General features: G+C 27.1%; 1 protein-coding gene across 1 annotated transcript; it reads right to left on the bottom strand.

Moving 5' to 3' along the window:
- Nucleotides 1-345: 345 nt before the first annotated feature.
- On the bottom strand, nt 346-25,226 carry LOC128959341 (uncharacterized). The gene is given in 12 exon segments (XM_054305282.1): nt 346-848; nt 921-1,211; nt 1,317-2,124; nt 2,429-2,908; nt 2,984-4,631; nt 4,704-5,393; nt 5,396-6,188; nt 6,883-7,491; nt 8,707-8,802; nt 23,248-23,509; nt 24,436-24,566; nt 24,769-25,226. Coding segments are annotated over 12 exon segments (6,294 nt in total). The 5' UTR covers nt 24,946-25,226; the 3' UTR covers nt 346-539.
- Between the last annotated feature and the right edge of the window lie 259 nt (nt 25,227-25,485).

The following is a 25,485-nucleotide window of genomic DNA, read 5'->3' on the forward strand; positions in this document are numbered from 1 at the left end:
TTGTTATCATTTTGGACACCAAATACACGCACACAAAAAAACAACAATTGATTTAATTATTAAATCATTAATTATTTTATAAGTATTAGTTATCTAATAATAATATTAATATTAAATGAAATGATTTTTCTTTTAAAAAATAGTTAATTAATTTAATTAAATTTTTACATTTAATAGACAATCTCTTAAATTAAAAATTTAAAAATAAAAATCTCAAAAATTCACATAATTTGTATCTCCGATACTTTTTTTTATATAAAAAAAAAATTAATTAAAAATAAATGTATTTTTCTTTTACTCAATGACTGACCGAAAGGAATGGTAGGCTCTCTCTCTCTCTCTCTCTCTCTCTCTCTCTCTCTCTCTTACCTCTCTCTCTGTCTAATAAAACACTAAAAACTTATTTTTTTAAATAAAAAAAAAACATTATATATATATATATATTTATAAATTATTTTTATATCAATAGTTTTTTGGCCCGCTAGCGGGCGGGCGGGCGGTCGGGAAAACCAAAAAAAAAACAAACCCACCCATCCCGGTTAGCCGGCCACCAATTTGGCGCCGATCGGCGGATACGGTATGACACCTCCAGGTCCGGGTAGTGTCGAAAACCCGGCATTGAGATCGGTATCGATTTCGCGGGCCGCCTGACGACCTTCGTTGATGGCGTGCACCACCAGTGACTGACCGCGACGGCAATCGCCGGCCGCATAGATACGATCCATTGGCGTACGATAGGTACCCGATTTGGTCAGTACGTTACTGCGCTGGTCTTTGGTCAGCCGCAACTGTTCAGTCAGATAGCTTTCGGGACCCAAGAAACCCATTGCCAACAGTACGATATCGGCCTAATATAATATATATCGGGAAAGTTATAGATAAGTAGGTCTAACCCCTCTCTAATAGATCAACGGCTTTACCTCATAGATCTGTTCCGAATCGGCCACCTCTTTCATTGACCACCGGCCGGCCGCGTCCTGCGACCACTCGACACGTACGGCGCGAATACCGCGAACGTTACCGTTGCCGTCGTCCAGAAACTCTTTGCTGGATATACCGAATATGCGCGGATCGGAACCCCATTTTTGTTCCACCTCCTCGTGTCCGTAGTCTTTGCGATAAATTCGTGGCCACTGTGGCCACGGATTGTTGGCCTCGCGTCCATCGGTAGGTCGCGGCAATATCTCAAACGATACGATACTTTTGGCGCCCTTTTTATTTACCCGGAACGGGAAAAGTGATGGAAAAGTGCAAAAATTAGTGATTATTTTGTGAGCTCCGGGAGTTTGTTAGGGAGGGGAGGGGACAGTACTAACCTGTCTGAATGATGTGCCAATACAGTCGCAACCGGTATCACCGCCGCCGACAACAATAACTCGCTTGTCTTTGGCGGTCAACTGATTGGCCACTTGGGCTGATTTAGTGTTACCATTGTTTGCGGCGCTAATCAACTGTTTTTGCGATGACTCCAGAAAAGTCATGGCATAGTAGACACCGTTCAGCGACCGGCCAGGTATCGGCAAATCTCTGGGCCAAGTGGCGCCAGTGGTCAGACAAACGGCATCAAAGTTTTTCAGCAGTTCATCGCCGGTAATATCTTTGCCGACATTGGTATTCGGCTTGAATTGGACGCCTTCGTCGGCCATCAGATCCACCCGACGCTGGACTACTTGTTTCGATAGTTTCATTGTCGGTATGCCGTACTGTAAGAGTCCGCCGATACGGTCGTTGCGTTCGTAAACAGTAACCGAATGTCCTTTTTTGTTCAGCTGATCGGCGCATGCGAGGCCCGACGGTCCCGATCCGATAATGGCCACACGTTTGCCCGATCGTAGTTTCGGCGGATTAGCTTTGATCCAGCCGCGTTCGAAGGCCGTTTCAATGATGGACACTTCGATGGTTTTGATGGCCACCGGCGGTTCGTTGATACCCAGAACGCAGGCACCTTCGCACGGTGCCGGACATACMCGRCCGGTAAATTCGGGAAAGTTGTTGGTCTGCAGCAACTGTTTCATGGCTTCGTACCAGTCGTCCTGATGGACCAAATCGTTCCAACGGGGGATGATATTGCCGAGTGGACAGCCGTGTGAGGACTGGCAAAACGRTACACMACATTCCATACACCTGTGCCGAGAGAGAGAGAGAGATATTGAGAGTGGGTGAGAGAGAGAGAGAGAGTGAGTGAGTGAGTGAGTGAGTGAGTGAGTGAGTGAGTGAGTGAGTGAGTGAGTGAGTGAGTGTGAGTGAGTGTGAGTGAGTGTGAGTGAGTGTGAGTGAGTGTGAGTGAGTGTGAGTGAGTGTGAGTGAGTGTGAGTGAGTGAGTGAGTGAGTGAGTGAGTGAGTGAGAGTGAGTGAGTGAGTGAGAGTGAGTGAGTGAGTGAGTGAGAGAGTGAGTGAGTGAGTGATTGAGTGAGTGAGTGAGACAAACCTCGACGCCTGTGTCCGGACATTGTCGCGGATAAACTTGTGGTCAAATATTTCGTTCCAGTCTTTTGTCCGACGATTTACGTCCCGATAATAGCCTTTGATTCGYTTGTATTTCATAAATCCGCGCAATTTRTCSAGTTTTGTCTGATCGGGAACCGAGTCTTCGATGTCCTTAACATCAGCCAATGATTTATCCGACTTATCGTTGTCTTCGGCGGCGATTGTCTTTTGCTGGACACTGGCTTCCAGTGCTTCGCGTTGTTCGCGAAGAACTCGCTGATAATCGGTTGGAAAAACTTTGACAAACTTTTTCGCTGCCAACTGATTGTCCCATTGTTTCAGTAGTTCGTCGGCCACTTCGGAACCAGTTTTTTCGTTGAACTCTTTCAGCAACGACTTAACCAAATCGATGTCCGCTTTGTCTTCAAGTGGTAACAGATCGACAGTTCCCTGATTGCACTTCGAGGCAAACTTGCCTTCACTGATGACAACAATAAAAAAACATCAACAAAACGGTTATTATAATCAGATACCGGTTCCCTAAATAACAACATACATATCGTATACGTAAGCGATTCCGCCGGACATTCCCGCAGCAAAGTTACGGCCAGTCGGTCCAAGAATGACAACCACACCGCCGGTCATGTATTCGCAGCCGTGATCGCCGACTCCTTCGATGACAGCCGTTGCACCTGAATTGCGGACACAGAATCGTTCGGCGGCCACACCCCTGATAAAGGCTTTGCCCGAAGTGGCGCCGTATAGGCAAACATTGCCGACAATAATGTTGTCCTGCGATCGGAATTCTTGGGGCATATCTTTGGGCGGATAGACAATCACTTCGCCGCCCGATAGACCTTTGCCAACGTAATCGTTGGAATCGCCTTCCAGTTCAACGACAACACCTTTGGCCAGAAACAGGCAAAACGATTGGCCGGCAGATCCGAGAAATTTGATTGTAATCAGATCACGGGCCAGACCTTGTTCGCCGAAACGTGTGGCAATATGATAGCTAAGTGTAGCGCCGAAAGCACGGTCCTGGTTGGCAATGGCCAGCGACAAATCAATAGGATTTGAATTGTTACCGTCGAGTATGTCTTTGGCAGCCGATATGACTTTGTTGTCCAATCGATTGTCCAGTTGAAAGTCCTGGGCCACTGATCCGCCGATAATATTGGTTTCAGGTCGCAACGATAGTGCATTGCACAGTATCATCGTATAGTCCAGTAGACTGGCCTTCGGGTTGCGGGGATCGGGTTTGAAGCGCAACAGTTCCGTACGGCCGATCAGTTGCTGAAATCTACGGATCCGAAGTTTGGCCATCTCTTGGCGAATCTCTTCGGCCAACAGAAACAAATAGTTGACCACATATTCGGGTTTGCCTTCGAATTTYTTGCGYAGTTCCGGGTCTTGGGTGGCAATACCAACCGGACAGGTATTCAGATGACACTTACGCATCATTATACAGCCCAGGGCTATGAGCGGTGCAGTGGAAAACCCAAATTCGTCGGCACCGAGCAGTGCGGCCACTATTACGTCGAAAGCTGTCCTGATTTGACCGTCACATTGCAATACGACACGCGATCGTAGATCGTTGGCCACCAGTACCTGATGTGTTTCGGAAATGCCCAGTTCCCATGGTAGGCCGGCACCTTTGATACCCGTCCACGACGATGCACCAGTACCGCCGTCGTGACCCGAAATCGTAACATGTTCGGCTTTGCCTTTGGCTACTCCGGCTGCCACTATACCGACACCGACTTCGCTGACCAATTTGACCGAAATGCGAGCCTTCGGGTTCGAACATTTAAGATCGTAGATCAGTTCGGCCAAGTCTTCAATGGAATAGATGTCGTGATGCGGCGGCGGCGATATCAGACCGACACCGGGTACCGAATGGCGGGTACGGGCAATCTCTACCGATACCTTATGGCCGGGCAGTTCGCCGCCTTCGCCCGGTTTGGCTCCCTGGGCCATCTTGATCTGGATTTCGTCGGCATTGGCCAAATAGGCTGCCGTTACGCCGAAACGGCCGCTGGCCACCTGTTTGATGGCCGATCGTTCGTTGTTCATTGGATCGGCTGTCGACCAGCGTTCGGCATCTTCGCCGCCTTCGCCCGTATTCGACTTACCGCCCAATCGGTTCATGGCTTTGGCCAGCGATGTATGGGCTTCGTAGGAGATGGAGCCGAACGACATGGCACCTGTAGGTTAACATAGGATTAATAGTGTGCTTATGTATGTGTGTGTGTTTTGTGTGTGTTCGGGACACTAACCGGTAACAAATCGTTTGACAATACTGGCCGCCGGTTCGACTTCGTCCAGCGGTATCGGTTTGGACGAGTAGACAATCTCCAGTTGGCCACGTAGTGTACAATCTTTCACCGCTCGGTTGGCACTGTCGACAAACTGTTTGTAAGCGTCGCGCGAATTGGTTACCGCAGCGTCCTGTAGGTTGGCAATGGCCAGCGGATCGTTAATGTGTTTTTCGCCGCCCGATCGCCAGTGATAGAACCCGGGATTGCGAAGTATATGCGAATCCCGAAAGTATTGTTCGGCAAATGCAATCGAGTGCCGCTCGAGTGCTTCGTCGGCCAATACCTCGAAAGTGGCGCCGCCCAATCGGGAGGCGGTATTTTTGAAACACTTATCGATGACTTCCTCGCCGAGGCCGACGGCCTCGAAAATCTGGGCACCTTTGTACGAGTGCAGTGTCGATATACCCATTTTGGCCATTACTTTCGATATACCCCGTTCCATGGCGGCCACATAGTTGGCAAATACATCCGCGTCGGACAACTGTAGTAGGCCTTCCTCGCGCAGGGCGGCCATAGTTTCGAATACCAGATACGGACAGATGGCGTCCGCMCCGTAGCCCAACAGTACGCACATATGATGTACTTCCCGAGCTTCGCCGGTTTCCATTATCAGACCGACTTTCATACGCTGTCGGGCATTGATCAGTAGTGATGGGTGGCTCCCAGTGCCAGCAGTGAACTAACTGGGACAAAYTTGGCACCGGCACGCCTGTCGCTCAGTACGACCAGTGTATAGCCTTGTTTGGCCGCTTGACAGGCCTCCTCGCATATACGATCCAATGCCCGCAGTAGTCCGGGTTTGCCCTCTTGTATCGGAAATACACAGTCAATGACTTTTGTACGCCAGCCCTGATACGACGTYTCTTTGATGATATCCARGTCGGTRATGGACAGTATGGGCTGTTCGAGCCATAATCGGCGACATTGTTCGGCCGACGACTCGAGTATGTTGGCTTCGGGACCTACCGGACAGGCCAGCGACATGACTACACGTTCGCGGAACGGATCAATCGGCGGATTGGTTACCTGTGCGAACAGTTGCTTAAAATAGTCGTAGATCAGGGGCTGACACAGGGACAGACAGGCCAAGGGTGARTCGTTGCCCATCGACCCGAGTGCCTCTTTTTCGGTCTTAACCATTGGCAGTATTAGCAAATTGATTGTTTCGGTTGTATAGGCAAACAATGCCAGACGCCTGTCCTCCAGTACTTTAGCCCTGCCGTGTACTTCATCTTCGCTACGGCCTTCCAGGAGGACRGCCTTACGTTTGAATGACTTGAGTCCGGTTACGTGAGCCGATCGTAGTTCGTCCAATGAGAACAGTTCCCGAAGCCATTGTTCGAGTGGCCGTTTGCGGGCAATGGCCAGTTTGAGTTCCTCGTCGCGGGCGAAAACTTTTTCTTTTGTGTCAATCAATAGCATTCTACCGGGACGTAGACGACCCTAAAAAATAGAGGTGGTTCCCCCCGAAAAGCAAACAAATAGTTAGATTAGATCGGAGAGAGAGAGAGAGAGAGAGAGAGAGAGAGAGAGAGAGAGAGAGTATATATGATTTAATAGGTATTAGACTTTTTTCATTGAATTTGAAAGGTCAGCACAAAATGATAGCAACTAAAAGCAAACTTATATTTAATTGAAATGTTATTTATAATTAACTTTACGGATAGATTAGCGACACACATATACATACATACATACATACATACACACACACACACAYACACACACACATACACACACACACACACACACACACCACATAACATACTGTAATAATTTGATAACATTGSAAAGCCTACAAAATAAAAACGGAAAGTATTASGTATTACTAWTAMTACTACTACTACTAACCTATTGATACATTAAGAGAGATAGATAGAGGGGATGGTATAGAGAGAAAGAGAGACAGAAAGAGAGAGAGAGAGAGAGAGAGAGAGGAAAAGTAGTATCGATTTATACATTAAATACATTATAATGTTTATTGAAAAATTTAATTAACTATTAATTAGCTATTAAACAGTTAAACAACATTAATCAAATATMCTAACTATTGACGTCAAAMCACACACACACACACACACACACACACCAAACATATTAGGTATGACCAGACATACCAACACATAACATAACTAACCTTTAGTACGATATTATCGTTGGTCACATCGACAACGCCAACCTCGGACGCCATAATAACATAGCCGTCCTTAGTATGATAGTAACGGGACGGCCGCAGACCGTTTCGGTCCAATATGGCACCAATATAGCGACCGTCGGTAAAGGTCAACAGAGCCGGTCCGTCCCACGGTTCCATTGCACACCCGGACCATTGGTAGAATAGTTTCTTATCCGGGTGCATCAGCGGATCATTTTGCCAGGCCTCGGGTACCATTGTCATTACGGCTTCGGGTAGCGATCGGCCGCCGGCGGTACACAAAAATTCCAATACATTATCGACGGAACCCGAATCAGACATATCGGGTTCGACCACTGGATAAAGTTTGGCCAAATCTGAGCCCAATTTTTTGCTTTTCATAACACCCTCCCGGGCGCGCATCAGATTGACATTACCGCGCAGTGTATTGATTTCGCCATTGTGGGCCAGGTAGCGTAGCGGGTGGGCCCGTTCCCACGATGGATAGGTATTGGTCGAAAAACGGGCATGTACCAAGGCCAGATAGCTTTCGAATGTTTGCTCCTGTAGGTCGATAAAGTATTGCCAGAGTTGCGGTGGCGTGAATTGGCCCTGAATTATGGTGGGGTGGGTGGGGGAGAGACAATTGGTTAGGTTTTTAAATGGACAGTCAGTTAGTTAGTCATAATGTGTTGAGAGAAAGAGAGAGAGAGAGAGAGAGAGAGAGAGAGAGAGAGAGAGAGAGAGAGAGAGAGAGAGAGAGAGAGAGAGAGAGACTATCCCTATGGTAAACACATTGTTATATTCACAGAATATTCTTGCATTTATAATATATCAATATATATATATATATATATCATATATGCATAATAAATTGATATTTATATATATATATATACTATATATATTGGTATACTGATACTGTTAATACAATAATAATTTTTTAATTTTTATATTTATATATATATATATTGGTATACTGTTAATACAATAATAATTTTTTAGTAATAATCTTTCAATTAAATTTTAATTATTATGTTTTTAACATTTAAAAAATATTATTTCATAAATTATTTTTTTTTTAGTATTTTTTTGTACTAGTTTAGTTAGTTTTATTTACAATAATAGGTGAATTGTGTGTGAATTTATTTTTTGAATATATATTTTCACTAAATTTTTTAATGTTATGTGTATTTTGTGTGCAAAAAAAACAAAAATAAAAAGTCCAATATTTTTCAATTTTTTTATTAARSCAATTTTAGAATTTAGGTTTTATTATATAATTTTGATTTTGTAAAAAAACTAATTACTTTTCTATTATACTGTTATTGACTGAAACTAATAAAAAATATATTTTTAAAGTTATATATTTAATATATAATTTATATAAATAGTAAAACTAATAACACTTTATAGTGTAAAACTGTGTGTAAAGGTTTTGACATTTAATTTAATTTTTTTTAAACAGCTAATAGAAACCAATGAAAAACCGATAGCAACACAAAAAAAAAATCTAATAATAATAATAATACTAAAATAAAATTTTTGAAAAAAACTAATAAAATTAAAATTAAAGAAAAAATTTAAAGAGAATATTCTATGTTTAAAGAATTTATAAAACTATTTATATATATATATATATGATATCATGTTTTTTATGACACAAACTGCTATTATTAAACAAAATACTAAACAACAAGAATTTAATAAATATTTTTATATAAATGTAATTTTCAACTAAAATAAAATTCAATTTAATTTAATAAAAATTTAGACAAAAAACTAATAATAATAATAATAATAATAATAATTAAAATCAATACTCACTTTATAGACAATGGTATCAGTGGACAGACTGCAGATATAAAATCGGAGGCCATCGTCAAGGATCTGATGGGTCGCCGACTTACGCAATATGAAGATCTGTGGATCAATTGATATACAAAAAAAATTAAAATAAAATCAGATTTAATATTACATATTATAATTGACATAAAAATCCATAAATAATAATTAAATCAAAATGTATTAATACATGTATGTAGGTGTAGGTGTGTGTGTGTGTGGGTTATAATAATAGTTAATTAAATAAGTTGGATATAATCACTGGTAGTATTAGTTATATACCGGTAATAATACTGTATATATGAATATATTTTATATATATAATAAATATATTTAATATTAATTTTATACATTGAATTAACTGGTAATACAATTAAATCTCTTATTATTATTAGTAATAATAAATGTAATTTTAATGTTCATAAATAATTATGATTGTATATATATATATATATATAAAATTTAATATCAATATTATTTGATTTGAATCATCATATGATAAATTTGAACTAAAATTGATAATAATATTCAATACAATATTAGTTTAGTTATATATATATAAATATTAAATATTACTTAATTATATTGTATTTATGATATTACATGAAATTCAATAAAATTATTTCAATCAATAGTCAATCCGATTAATGTATAAATAAATTTATTATTAATTAGAAAAATTTTGCTTAATAACTGATTTTTATTAATAATGTAAAATTAATGTCTAATTAATTTAGATTAATATTTAAATTTAACAAATTTTTTGTTGAAAAAATAATTTATTTATGTTTGTCACGTTTCATGTAAAATATATTATATATACAGTATATACTGTATGTTATTATTATAAATATTTTATTGTTGTTTATCTTAAATTATTAACAAATTTTTTGTTTGTTACTAAATTTGAATAATTAAATTAATTAATTAGATTAAAATTGCTTATTAATCGGTTAGTTGGGAATAATAAAAATCACAGTATAAAATATATTATATATATATATAATTATTATAGTTTTAGTATTAAAAAATAAAATATAAAATAAATGAGAAAAAATAATAGTAAATCTATATTTTTTTAATATTTTTCTATCAACTAACATATAATTTTATTATATAATTATATCATATATATATATATATTATGTCATACCTTGAATATATTTATAATTTATTATTAATAATTATTTTTTACGATTAAAAATCTGGATATAACTGATCATTAGTTTCAATGTACTCTAAAAAATATATTATATTAGTGTAAAAGTCAAGGATTTTTTAAAAACATTCAAACATATGTTGTTTGATATATAATATAATTTTTTCAAAAAAATAAAAAATTAAATTATCAATGACTAGAAAAAAAATCTAAATTATAGTACTTTTTAATAATAAATCACATTTTTTTAAAAACTTAGACTTTAACTGTAGTCTAAATCATACTATTAATAGTAATACTATTATACCGTATATAATGATAAAAAAAAAATCTCATTTATTATACAAAATATAAATCTTTATAAATATAATATATCAATATATATTAAATGAATTAAATTTTTATCATTTATTTTTTTCAAAAAAAAATATTTATGTGATATTTGCGTAATAATTATGCAAAATATTTTATTTTCACAGATAGTTTAGCCAAAAAAAAATTTAAAAAAAAATTTAGTGTTATATTAGTAGTAATTATAGTCATTAATACTGTCTGTAAAGATATAAAGTTTAAAAATATATTTAAAATTATATATTTAAAAAAAAATACAATTAACATCCGCTTAGTAGCAATAAAATTGCCAAAAATAAAAATTAACACTTAATTTATTATATTATATATATATTCATAGTTTTTATAAATAAATCTAAAGTATATTTAAAAACAATATTCAAACTATTTTTTACTTTTAAAAATAAAATTAAATATAATTTATACCAAAAATAAATCCTATTTAAAATACTGTATATGACATTGTTATCAATCATGAGCTTATTTAACATTAATTATCTCTATTAATATATATATTAAACAAAATTTAATTTTAAAATTATATTATTTTATTTATTTTTTTTATACCAAATATTCACAAACAAACAAACAATTATTTTTAATACACACAACTGTCAACTAATAATATACAATAAATACTTTAATACTGTTGTATAAGTGAACCGTAAAGTGTAAACAAATTTTAATAGGAATCGACAGTTGAAAGGAATCGATAGGAAAGTTGTATAAAAAAAAATCTACCGATTCTTATGACTACATATTACTGATACAAATATATATATATATATATATATATATATATATATATATATATATATATATATATATATATATACTGATAATAGTGTCTGTATATTATCAATGATACAGTTATTATGTTATCTATAGTTTTTTTGTGTTTGTCTCCCTGGCCAACATAACATGTCTAACCTCAATATAGATAATGATATAAATAATATTATTTTTTATATTATTGTTATTATTATTATTATTATTATTGTTTAACAATAATTTATCAAAATGTTATTTTCTATGATTGATTGTTTGCTAACATAATATTTTTTGTATGCTGTTATTAAAATTTTTACTAAATACATGATAATAAATATTTTTTTTTATATAAAAAACCATTTAGTAAATTAATTTTTAATTATTTATCATTTATAAACAATTATTTTTAAAAAATGTATTAATATAATTATAAATAATATTATTTTAATAAATATTTGTAGCATTAATATTATTTAAATTTAAAACATAATAATAATATCGATTTTATACTATTGTATAATAATATTATTATAGTAATATAAAATTATTTTCATCTATTATTTATAAAAATAAAATAAAATACTATATATTAGATCTAAATTTGATAAATAAATATATATAAAGTTTAATATCAAATGTATAAAAATATTGGAATTTATTATATCAACTAATAATAATAATAATAATAATAATAAATATTTATTATTATTATTACATTATAAAAGTCAATTGTCAGATGAAATTTAATGATAAGTCAACGTTTTGATGGACAGACAGAGAGAGAGAGAGAGAGAGAGAGAGAGAGAGAGAGAGAGAGAGAGAGAGAGAGAGAGAGAGAGAGAGAGAAAGAGAGAGAGAGAAAGAGAGAGAGGGAGAGAGTGAAAGAGAGAGAGAGAGAGAGAGAGAGAGAGAGAGAGAGAGAGAGAGAGAGAGGGAGAGCACAGTTAGCTCATAATAAAAGTGCAAATTTGTTGATTTAGACTAAGTCTGAATTCTAGCAATTTATTTAAAAAATATATATAAATTTTTTTTATAAAAAAAACTAATATTTTATTTTAACAATTTTATTCAATCACTCAAACATCACTCAAAAAAAAAATTCATCACCATTTTCAACATAAAAAATTTAATTAAAAACTTTTGTTTTTTTGTTTTTAAATGTAAAAAAATATATATTAAATATTTATAATAATTACTATATACTGTAATACTAAAAAAAATTTATAGTTTATTATTGTTAATACCATTATTATTATTATTTAATAATATCTATTATATAATGAATTAATAATTTATATGTTCAACATTAAATTGTATGATAATATACGGTATTATTAATAATAATATTGATTTTTCAATTATATGTAAATGTATATTGAAATACTAATATTAATAATAATAATAATAATATTGAAATACAGTTTATTACTATAAATAACTCAAAAATAAGATAAATGTATTTATTGTGTGTTTGATTGCATAAATAATTTAATAATTTAATATTTATAATAAAATAAAATATATTTATACAGTATATACTGTATATATATATAAGTTATATATGTATTCACTTAATGAGAGTTTACTTTAATTTGTTTATTAATAATTTCAATGAATTTTTCATAATTATAACTAATTTCATAAAATAAATATAAAAATTATTAATAAAATATTGATTTTTTTGTGACATAATTATTTTACTTAAAAATTTTGTTTGTTTGTTAATTAGTTGAGTTAAGGCAATCATTGAAACATGTTTTATAAAAAAAAATAAAATTAATAATAAAACTGTAATATTTATTTAGTAAAATAAATATTTTCTAACAAATTTATAATGATTTATATATATATATATTTTGAAATGCATTGATTTTTTTTAAATCCTAGTTTATAATTCAAATCTAAATTTATACAAAAAATACTGTACAGTATATATATATATAAATTATTATTTGATTTTATATATCTCATGGTAATCATAAATATTTGTTTTTCATTTACTTAAAGCATTATATTTATATATAAATATCTATTATTTGTTATTATAAAATAAAAATAACATTTATTTTTTTATATACCGGTATATATATATATATGAAACTAATGGAGATTAAAGAAAATAATTTATTTATATACATATAAACATTACTATTATTATAATTATAATAATGATGTTATTAAATGACAACAACAACAAAATCAAAAGTTTTTTTCCTACTATTAAATCTATTTATTTCAAAAGTTATTATTATTATTATTATTATTACGGTTTTGTCTACAAAAAACAATTACCGGTAACTGTTAACTGAAATAAATATATATATATAAAAATAAATAAATAAATAAATTACAGTCATTTTCATATCATTAATTGTTATGATTATATAATATACTAAATAATTATTATTATTATTATAAATATAAATGTATTTATTTAAAAATTTTAAATCTAATTTTTTTAAAAATACATTTTTATTAATAATGTTTAATTAGTTTAATTAGTTTTTGTTGTTTTATTTATAACTAATATAAGGATAACTACTTTTATGTTGTTGTTGTGTTAAAAACATAAAAATACATTGAATTATATTTTTATTTTATTTTTTAAATATATGTTTATTTATTTTGTTATTTATTTGACTAAATTTTTATATATTATTTTTCAATAGTTTGTTTATATTGAGATAGTGTTAGCAATGAAATACAAACTTTTTATATATATATATAAAAAAATCAATCAAAATATAATATATAAATAAAACAAAAATGTTTTCACGTAATGGAAATAAAACTGAAAAAAAAAACATTTGTAACTAAAAACAAAAATATATTTACATATAAAAACATAAAATATTGTATATATATATATATAAAACTATACATAACTGGAAAATATGTAAAAATTTATATATTTTTTTATAAATAAAATGTTTGAAATATTTTTTTTAAAAAATATAGTGTTATAGTATAAAATATTTTTATTATTTTTATTGATTAATATACTGTACACTCTATATATTATCGAAAAATGTTAAAAGTCATCGATATATTTTGTATTATTATATATATATATATATATATTGAAAGGATTGAATCCAAAAAAAACAAAAAACAAAAAAACAAAAAAAAATTTTTATATATATTAGACACACTTTTTTATATTGACTATCAAACAAAAATTTATAACAATTTATATTTCAAGGCTAYYATTATGTTAGTGTAGTTTTTATTTCATTAAATTAATTGATTAATTAATTAATTTAATTGTTTAGAGATTTATTACGCTAATAATACACATACAGTACTATTGGTAACCAAATAATTCAATTAAACTTATTTAATACAATAATTGTATTTAAAACATAAGTTAATAATACATACATAAACATGTGTTGCTATTTGTAATGTAATTTTTTTTTATTATTTATTTAATTAAGTTATATTATTATCAATATTATTATTAAATAATAAAAATATAATAAATATAATAATTTTAATAATATATAGTTTCAATAACTATACTACACAACTATATAATTAAATTATGTATTAAATAAATAAATAAATAAAATTATTATGAATTATATTATAATTATTATATTGTTTATCAAAACTTTTGTATTATAATATTAATAATTTTATTAAACAAATAAAAACTATAATTATTATTATTATTATTAAAACATTAAAATCATATCAACAAACAATAAATAAAAAAATATAAAAAAGTATTTTCAACTCCAAGGCTATCAAAAAAAAAGTAAATGTTTGCCTCAATTCAGTGACTTTTTTCCCCCCATAGAAATGTCATCAACAAAAATATATTATATATATATAAATCAGGGTTGCTAAAAGACGTCTTACCCCCCCTGAGATGGAGAAATTTTGGCTTTTACCCCCCCCTGGCATGAAGCCAAAAAGTTAGGGGCCCCCTACCAATTTTCGGCGCCGAAGGCGCCGAAAATTTTTTTCAACTATGTAAAATTTTATATTAAACAAAAAAATAAATATTAAATTAGTTTTAATATAAATTAATAGCTTATGTATAGAAAATAAATAGATAAAAATACTTAATTACGTCAATTTAACATTATTTACACTAGTTGGGGCACTCCACAAAGGAAAAAATAAATTCCCACCAATTTTCAAGAAAATTAATGTTAATATTTTAAACATTATATTATATAAAAATAATAATTATGATATTAAATAAATATTACATAAATAAAGTTGGGGCACTCCACAAGGGAAAAAGTTCCCTAATAAATTCCCACCAATTTTCAAAAAAATAATTAAATATATTTTATTTTTTAGCTCTATAAATGAATATATATATATATTATTTCATATTAAAAGTCGAAAACAAATTTTTAGCATAAATTTTAAAATAATTATATTTTAATATTTTTAAACTTTTTATTAAAGTGTGTTAGTTATGGTTCAATATGAAGTACTATCTAAAAAAATATTCTTAAATTAATTATTTAGTTATTTAATAATTATTTTTCACATTATTATTAAGACGTTATAATAAACACTATATCACTAAGTACTATAATACTATAATACTAAGATAAAGTACTATATCATTAATTTTTTAATCAATTTTATAACTAAATAATTGTATTTTTAATTAATTATCATAATTATAGTTATATAATTATGCATTTCTTTATTTTTTATATTTTTTAAAAAATGAATATTTTAGATAACATTTTGAGTATTGAGAATTAAGTTAGGAATATTTTTATTAGTTAATTTATAGATAATTTAGTGGAAATTTATTAAGAATTTTTAAGGAATTAATGAGAATATAGTGGGAATTTATATGAAATTAGTGGGAATTTAGAATCTTTATATTAAAATTTGTTAGTTATGGTTCAATTTAAATACTATAAAAAGATATATTCTTAAATTAAATTAATTATTTAGAACTAATTAATAATTATTTCTGCCAATTTTATTTTTATTATTATTATTAAAACGTTATAATAAATACAGTACTATATCATTAATTTTTTAATTAATAACTATTTTTTAAAAACAATAATATTTTTATTTAATAATTATAATTATAATAGTTATATATATATTTATGCAATTCTTAATATTTAGAAAACATTTTGAGTATTGAGAAATTAAGCTGAGAATATTTTTATTAATTAATTTATTGGGAATTTATTGAGAATTTATTGGGAATTTATTGAGAATTTATTGGGAATTTATAGGGAATTTAGTGGAAATTTATTGGGAATTTAATGGGAATTTAGTGGGAATTTAGTGGGAATTTAGTGGGAATTTAGTGGGAATTTAGTGGGAATTTAGTGGGAATTTAGTGGGAAATTAATTTACTCAAAATTGGCAAAAATTGTCGTTTAAAAATGCAATAAAAAATATATATAAATGTAAATAAATAATCGATAAAATCACTGTATTTTTTGTGTATGTGTGTGACAATTGTTTGTATGACAAATCTATATATATATATATATATATATATATTAATATTAATACATTATATTAATGTGGAAAAATTATTATGTATTTATTAATACATTGTTATTGTACTGTAATATACAGTTACAAATAATAAAAAAAATATTAATGTATTTTTTATTATTTGTATAAATTAATATACTAGTGTAAAAGTAAATGTATTTAATAGTAATAATTTTAATAGTAATAAATATTATGTAATTTATATACAGTACAAACAACATATCAATAAGTTTTTAAAAAATAAATATAAACTTTTTGTTGTTTTTTTTTCGGATTTGTTAATAATGAAAAAATTTTTGTTTAATAATAATTTATTTAAGTAATTAATTTAGTAATTACTATGCGTTTTGAAAATTTTTTTTAATGACATGAATATATATATTTACAGTATATAACTAATACATTAATTACAATACTAATAGAGTATTTAGGATTATTATGTATACATAGATTAAGACATAGGCTTTAATTAACCAAAAAAAATAAAATAAATTAAAAACAAATTTTTTTTTTTTGATAAATTTTATGTACATATTGTAGACATAAAAAAAATAATTATTTATAAAATATACTGTTACTAAAAAAACACACCAAAATTGATAAGCAAATATTACTAATAAATTCAATAATATAATAATAAAATTGCTTAAAAAAATTAGTAAATAATTTATTTATTTACTTTCTAGAAATTTTTAGTGTACTTTATATTGAATTACTTATATATATATATATATATATATCAATAGTATATATTAAGTTATATATTTCAATAAAAACTGCATTTTATATACACACAAAACAAAAATTGTTTTTTTAAAAGATAATTCAATTAAATTTTCTTTTTTAAAAAAACAATTTTTTATGACAAACAAACTCACTTTAAAATAATAATTTTATTCAGGATTTAGGATTTCATAATACATTAAAATCAAATATAAAGCCATTATATTATTATTATTATTATTATTATTATTATTATTATTATAGTTTATATACTTCTATCTAAGCTAATGTGTAATATTAAGTGATATATAACTTTATATATATATTTAATGCCTTTTGATTATTTGACAGCCTATTTACACACACAGACACACACACACACACACACACACACATAGTTTGAATATAAAAATTATATTTATATAAATAAATAATACAGTAGTTTAGTAAACACTTTAGTATAGTAAATACAGAATCTAATATAGAGTATTATTATTATTATTATTATTATTAATGTATTATACAGAATAACTGAGTCTATTATAAGGTACTATAAAAATAGACGTTTATATAAATTGCTATTAAATTAGAGGAATATTTCTCTAAAGTATTTTTTATTAGAGAAAGAGAGAGAGAGAGAGAGAGAGAGAGAGAGAGAGTCAGTGATATTGATATTAAACTTTTAAGTTCACTGAATCTATTGGGACATCACTACTAGTACTACTACTACTACTACTACTACTACTACTACTACCACTACTACTACTACTACTACTACTACTACTACTACCTCTACTATATTACAACAAAAACAACTATTAATAATACGGTACTAACAAAAAAAACTACTGTAGCAAAATTGAATGGCAAAAATATTTTAAATGTCAAACTGTGTTAACTAACTGTGCTATATATATATATACACTGTATATACTTGTAAGTGTCGACACATACGCCAACGCATTTGGATAACCCATTATATAATATATAATATATATTATACGGTATTATTATTATATCATCAGATGATATATACTGTATATATATATATATATATATATATATATATATATATATATATATATATATGTGTGTGTGTGGATCAACTAAACGTAACACATTGAAGGGGTACGGGTTTGATGGGTAGTGATGGGGGGAGGGGAGCGGAAAAAAGGGGTAAATATATTGAAAATCAATAGACAATATAGACAAGTCATTGTATAGACACACACACACCAGTGCTCATCGGAGATACCATTTAAAAAAATATATGCTAACTGTGCTCTAAATGTTGTTTATATACAACAGTATATAATATAATAATTATTTATTTTTTGTTGTTGTTATTTAGCGCAAAGATTATACACTTTACATAATAGTCATAATAATAATAATATCATAAAACTTGAATAAATTATAATATTAAAAAACATTTAGTTATTTAGTTTTAACGCATTATTTAGTGTAAGGTATTTTGAATTTATTTTTATAAATTATTAAAAAATATTTAATAATGTAAATAAATAACATATAATATATATATATATATAATGTTACAAAAATGGTATAAAATAATACAATAATAAATATTATTATTATTATTTGTCTAAATAATTATTAATAATTGTTTTGATTACTACCACAAAATTACTACTATAGTATCTAACAGCTAAAAACTTTTTTAATTTTTTTATGATAATTATTTATTTATTTAAATAAATATATATTTGAAAAATATTTACAATACTAAATACAGTATATATATATATATAAACTGTTTATATAATAACATTAAAGATTATATACAGTATAATAATAATAATAATTGTTGTTTTAAAACGATAAAAATATTTTATATAATTTATATAATAATAATAATATCCAGACATATTAATGTCTGCAAAATTTTGTTTATTTTCATTATTATTATTATTAAATAACATTTCATTTTGTTGGCTATATATTATTGCCCAAAATATTATATATATATAAATTTAGAGTATTTTCTCTAATTACATGAATATTATTTTTTTAAAAATAAATATTATATTATATTAGAGTTAATATATAGATTTTTATTTCATATATATAGGTATAAATTTATTTGATATAATATTTCCATATTTAGCTATAAATATAATAATAATAATAAAGAAACAATAGTCCTATTATTACATAATTTTTTCTCATTATATTTCAAATATTTACATTATATTTCTAATTATTATTGAGAAATAAAAAAAATATTAGTTAAATATCTATCATATTTCATATGTCTATTGCTATCAAATACCAGCTAAATATCTTATATATATATTGTATATATATTTGTCGATAAATTTTTTTTAGATGATATTTAATGATAATTATTATGAATCACCAAATTTTATWTATATATATAAGATATGACATATTGTTTTTTAATAATAATAATAATAATAATTAATTATTATTATCAATGTTATTCAAATCATACATCTATGTCATAGAGTACAGTATATTAGTAAAAAAAATAAAATCAATGATTATCTAAAAATAAATTATTGTTATATATATTATCCAATAAATATATTATAGATATATCTATTAAAAACTAATGGGTAATTCATTATATTGAAACCCAAATTTGTTACCAAATTTTACTTTTATTTTTACTTTTACTTTAGTATATATCAATCGATATATTTTCTATGCTATTGTTTATACTGTATTATATATCATATGTATATACTGTATATATTAAAATTAAATATTAATAATATATACAGTATATATCTAATGTATTTGACATTAACATAGACACACATAAACTTATATATATATAAAATATAGTAAATATAGTTTTTTTTATTTGTTATTTTAATTAATGTTTTATTAAATAAACTCTCAAACAAACAAATGTTGAAATTGTATAATAGATTAATAATTAAAAAAAATTATTTATATTAACATCAAAATCGATAGACAGTATATATATATATATATATGATATTTAATATTTCATTTACATGATATTACAACAAGTATTATATTATTATATATTGAAATAAAAAAAATTATTAAAAAACAAGTTATTAATATTACACTAAATTAATATTTAACACTTTAATACTCTTTACTTATAAAAATAATGTACTGAATAATTAGTTTTTTAAACTCATCAAAAAAAATGATAACTAAGCCAACCATTTAATATGTATTATAATTTTTTTTGGTAACTAATCTCATGTTATTTATATATATATATATAATTTATATATGTGTGTAAAACCCAACAACAAAAATATAATTGGCACCACCAACAACAACAACAAAAAAATTAAAATAAAATAAAAACTAATAGAATTTTTTAAAAAAATAATTGATAAAAAAATAAATCTAAAAATAGTTATATATATATATATATATATATATATATATATATACATACAGTATAGACACTAATATTTTTTATTTAATTTTTTATAAATTAATTTTGTTTTTATCAAATAATATAATTTAGATTTTGTTGTCTACTCTATATATATAATATTGTAATTATCATACATTGGTTGCACACGAATCGCATTTTTTTTTGTTTGTTTTAAAATATTTTTTTATTTGTTTATATATATATAAAAAAATATTTTATAAATTATAAATATCTTTATTATATTATGGGGACTGGTATGATATCGGAGATGGGGGGGGGGTAGTAGTCATATGTTTAAGCGCAGAATGATATATAATTTAATCTTTAGGGTGCAGTCTATATATACAGTATATATATATTAAAAAACACAAATCAAACAATTTATTTAAAACTTTATTTAATGATAATATATTTTTTTTGTTGGTTAATTAAAACAGTATTTTCCAATGTTTATAATATAATTTTTTTTAAAAAAAACTTTAATATACTGTAAATCAATGCAAGTTTTTTTTGAGTATAATTTTTTTTGATAAGATATGGAAAAATGTGTGTTATTTTGTTGTTGTTGTTGTTGATAATTTATAATATAAATATTTAATTAATTAATTAATTAAACATAAAAAAAAATTTTGTACTCTATACCCAAAGTTCAACTATTTACTATTTAATTTAATAAATTAATAATTGATAATTTTTTCAAAATTCAAAAAATAATAATAAATAAATAAAATACCCATCAATTGATAGCATAGTTAAACACACATACATTGATATTAAATAAAAATTATTATTATTAGTATAATATAATGAAAAAAAATAATTTAAAATATTTTTCAATAATAACAAACATAACACACAAATAATAATAATAAATTTGGAAAAAATATAATTAATTATATCATTAAATACAATATAAGTTAATAATGTCAACACACGTCAACAATATTATAACATTAATAATATTTTGTATATWTAGTATATAAATAAAAATAAAAAAAAAGTTTTAACCAACAAACAAACAAAAAAATCGCTACTAAATAATAAATCTCTATTTTAATATACAAAACAATTTTTTTACAGTAGTAGTAGTAGTAGTATTAGTGGTAATCAATGATTATATAAAAAACACATACAATTTTTTTTTATTTAAACTAAATGTTATACTACTATACTATGTATGTATGTATAATATAGTTGGGTTGAGAAAACTTTCCGGTAAACCTCTAGAATGTATGGTATGGTATGGTATGGTATGTGTGGGGGAAAGTTAGCATTTTTTTTTTTTGTAATCAGTGTCTCAAATCTTAATACATGTTTGTGTGTATATATACTTGTAAGTGAATAAATATAAAAAATAAGGCCATATTTAATACAATTTATATATATATATATATACAAAGTATATATGTCTTAACAAAATAAAATCACATTTTCAACAGTCGCTTATATATTAAATACTAAGTATTATATATATATATATATTATGTATATATTGAGTGATATATTTAATGTTTAGAGGCGACAGAAAAAAGTGTATCTAAAAATAAATTTTTATTTTTTAACCAACAAAAAAACGATAAAATAACATATATATATATACTTTACTGTAGTGTAAAATATTTTATTTTTTATTATTGAAAATAAATACTTAACAAGAAATCAATTTTTATTTTCTGTACACTAGAAAAAAATAAATGTTTTTTTTTGATATACAATTTTTTGATGATTGAAATGTGAAACATACATATCATACAAATTACCGAAAAAAAAATATTTTTTAAAGATTTCAATCAGACATTACTACTACTAATACTAGTAGTAGTAGTAGTAGTAGTAGTAATAGTGTCTATCTATTCAAGTGGTTATTATTGATTTAATAATTACATAATAATACATATCATATATTATATCATATATTAGTTAGTTGTGTGTTTATGAGTGATGACACTAAACAATATAAACTTGATAATTGAATTTCAATGTATTATATTTTATTTGATGAGTGTGTGTGTGTCGGTGTCTATGTGTATGTCTGTATATCTGTTTATCTGTCTGTCTATGTGTCTGTATCTATGGATGGTTGGATGTGTTGGCACACATACTCCAAAAGTATATTACATTAACTATAGATGCGATTGTGTGATATTATAGATATATAAGATAACTATATGTTTTAATTATTTATGTATGACATACACATAGACACACACACACACACACACTTCAAACTGAAACTCATATAATAAAATAATAGTAGAAAAAAACAAAAATTACTTTTGATTATCATATATATTGTTGTTGTTGTTCAACAACCAGTCATTAGCTGAGATAACTATCGCCAACAAAATCAATGACTTTTTATATATATATACCGTATATACAGACAGTCAGACACACAAACACAACAATATATAAATTAATTTACTTATTATCTGATATATAAACTATACCCACAAATAGTTAAACAATTGCTTTATTATTATTGTTATTATAAAGGAAGGGATGGGTAGAGGTATAAGACTATACATTAGTTTTGTTTTCACTATTGTTTGTTTGTTAATCAAATAATATATAATTTTATTTTTTTTAAATTAAAAAATATCCTAACCTTTCGCTTATAGTCGTCGTCATCGATGTCCAGATTATTTGGCGCAACAAATACCTGACGCATCAACGGTTCGTTACTTTTGGCCACTTCGCCGATACAGTTGCTATCAGTGGGGACGTCACGCCAACATAATACCCGAAGGTCATTATCGGCGGCTACCGTCGCAAATTGTTGTTCAGCCTGTATATGGGTAATGGCATCGAGAAACAGTATACCCGTAGCGTATTTGCCCGGTGCCGGTAAATCAATGCCGTGGCTGTCCCTATAAATATATTGATTGATTGATTGATATATAAGTTTTTTTTTGGTTAGAAATTCAAATACACACACATATAAACTATAAATTAATTATTGATGAGACAAACAAATATATATATATATATTTTTTATTGTATTAATAAAAAATATTTTTTTTTGTATAGAAAAAAGCACTTTATATATATTTTTTATTTTTTTCTATTATTATATTATATTATAGTGTATTTCATCAATTAATTATTTATGTATGATATAACTTAATAAAAATAAATAATAAACTATTTTTTGTTGCTATTATATTTTTTTAACAATATAATTTCTTATTTATTTATTATTTATTTTTGTATTTTAATATTTATTTTTGTGTTTTATTTTCTATTTTAAGTAAATTAAATATTTATTTAATTATTTATTACTATACTCTCTGTATTGTATATTAAATTAGCACATAAATAAATAATTTATATATATATATATATATATATATATTTATTTACAATTAATCATTTAATGTCATTAAATACTATATTAAATAAATAATAATAATAATAATAATTTTTATTGTAAATACTTAATACTAATGTACAGTACTGTATACACTATTGATATGTCTATATTTAAAAACAAATATATATTATATATATATATATGCCATCTCATAGTTATTATTAATTTAATAATAATAGTAATTATTAGTAATAATTAGGGGAGGGGGTGGAAATTTCCTATCATTTAATATATATATATATATATATATGTTTTACACAACAACAACAACAAGTATTTTTCTATATATTATATTATTATAATTGAAAAAAAATATTAATTTATTCAAAAACATGTATTATCCCCCCACCCCACCCCCTCTCAAAAAAATATTTTGATGACAATGCTTAATAATAATAATATCATAATCAAAAAAATACTTACTTAATTTTTTTAGCGTAAAACTGATGGGGAATGGATGCCAGTACGCCGGCACCGTCGCCGGTACTGTTATCACAACTACAGGCGCCCCTGTGCTCCATACGGGCGCTCAATGTTCTGGCATTGACCAGAAGCTATATACAGACACACATATAAAACAAATTCAATAATTAAAAAAAATATAATAATATTTAATATAAAATTTAAAAAATAGGAGAGAGTGGGAGCACTGGGATCATAGACACACACACACACACACACATAGCAACAGTAGTTAAATACTATTAATACAGACATCACACACCATAAGACAAATAATAATAATAATGTCCTCACTTTATGAGAAGCGATACCATCGATGGACACAATAAAGCCGACACCGCAGGCGGCCTTTTCCTCGCGCGGATCAAACAGTGATCGGATAGGAGTAGCGGTAGTAGTAGTAGGCATCGACATACCGGTGCCCGACGATCTACCACTACTACTACTGTTGTTAATGCTATTACTGGCCATTTAGTTAATGTAATTATTATTATTATTATTTGGATATATATATTATTTTTTTTCAACCAATGATGTATATGATGTATATGACTGGTTGAATCACTTAACTAACTAATCAATCAATTATAAAAAACACACCACAAAATTGATACACAATTATAATGAAAATGTTTTATTTTCTTCAAATGACTTGAATTGTTGGTTTGGGTTTGGGTTTTGGGTTTGTTTACACACACAACAGCACAGACACACACTTTTGTATTTTGTCAGACACTACTAATAGTAGAGAATATTATTATTATATGAGAAGCGTTACAATATAATGATGAATATTATTATATATATATATAAATTACTGTATATTATGTAATATATATATATATTATATATTATATACACTGTATATCTGCGGAGAATATATATTTATATATAGAGAGAGAGAATATACTGTATATATATATGTATATATACTTATATGTAGTATACTGTATATATATACAAGTGCTGCACAGGGATGTTGTTATTGTCGATGTGTTTGTTGTTGTCGTT

The sequence above is a fragment of the Oppia nitens genome, unplaced genomic scaffold (assembly GCF_028296485.1).
Source record: "Oppia nitens isolate AA-2021 unplaced genomic scaffold, nextdenovo-longstitch-racon4-pilon3 scaffold45_pilon_pilon_pilon, whole genome shotgun sequence".
In the NCBI taxonomy this organism is placed as follows: domain Eukaryota; kingdom Metazoa; phylum Arthropoda; class Arachnida; order Sarcoptiformes; family Oppiidae; genus Oppia; species Oppia nitens.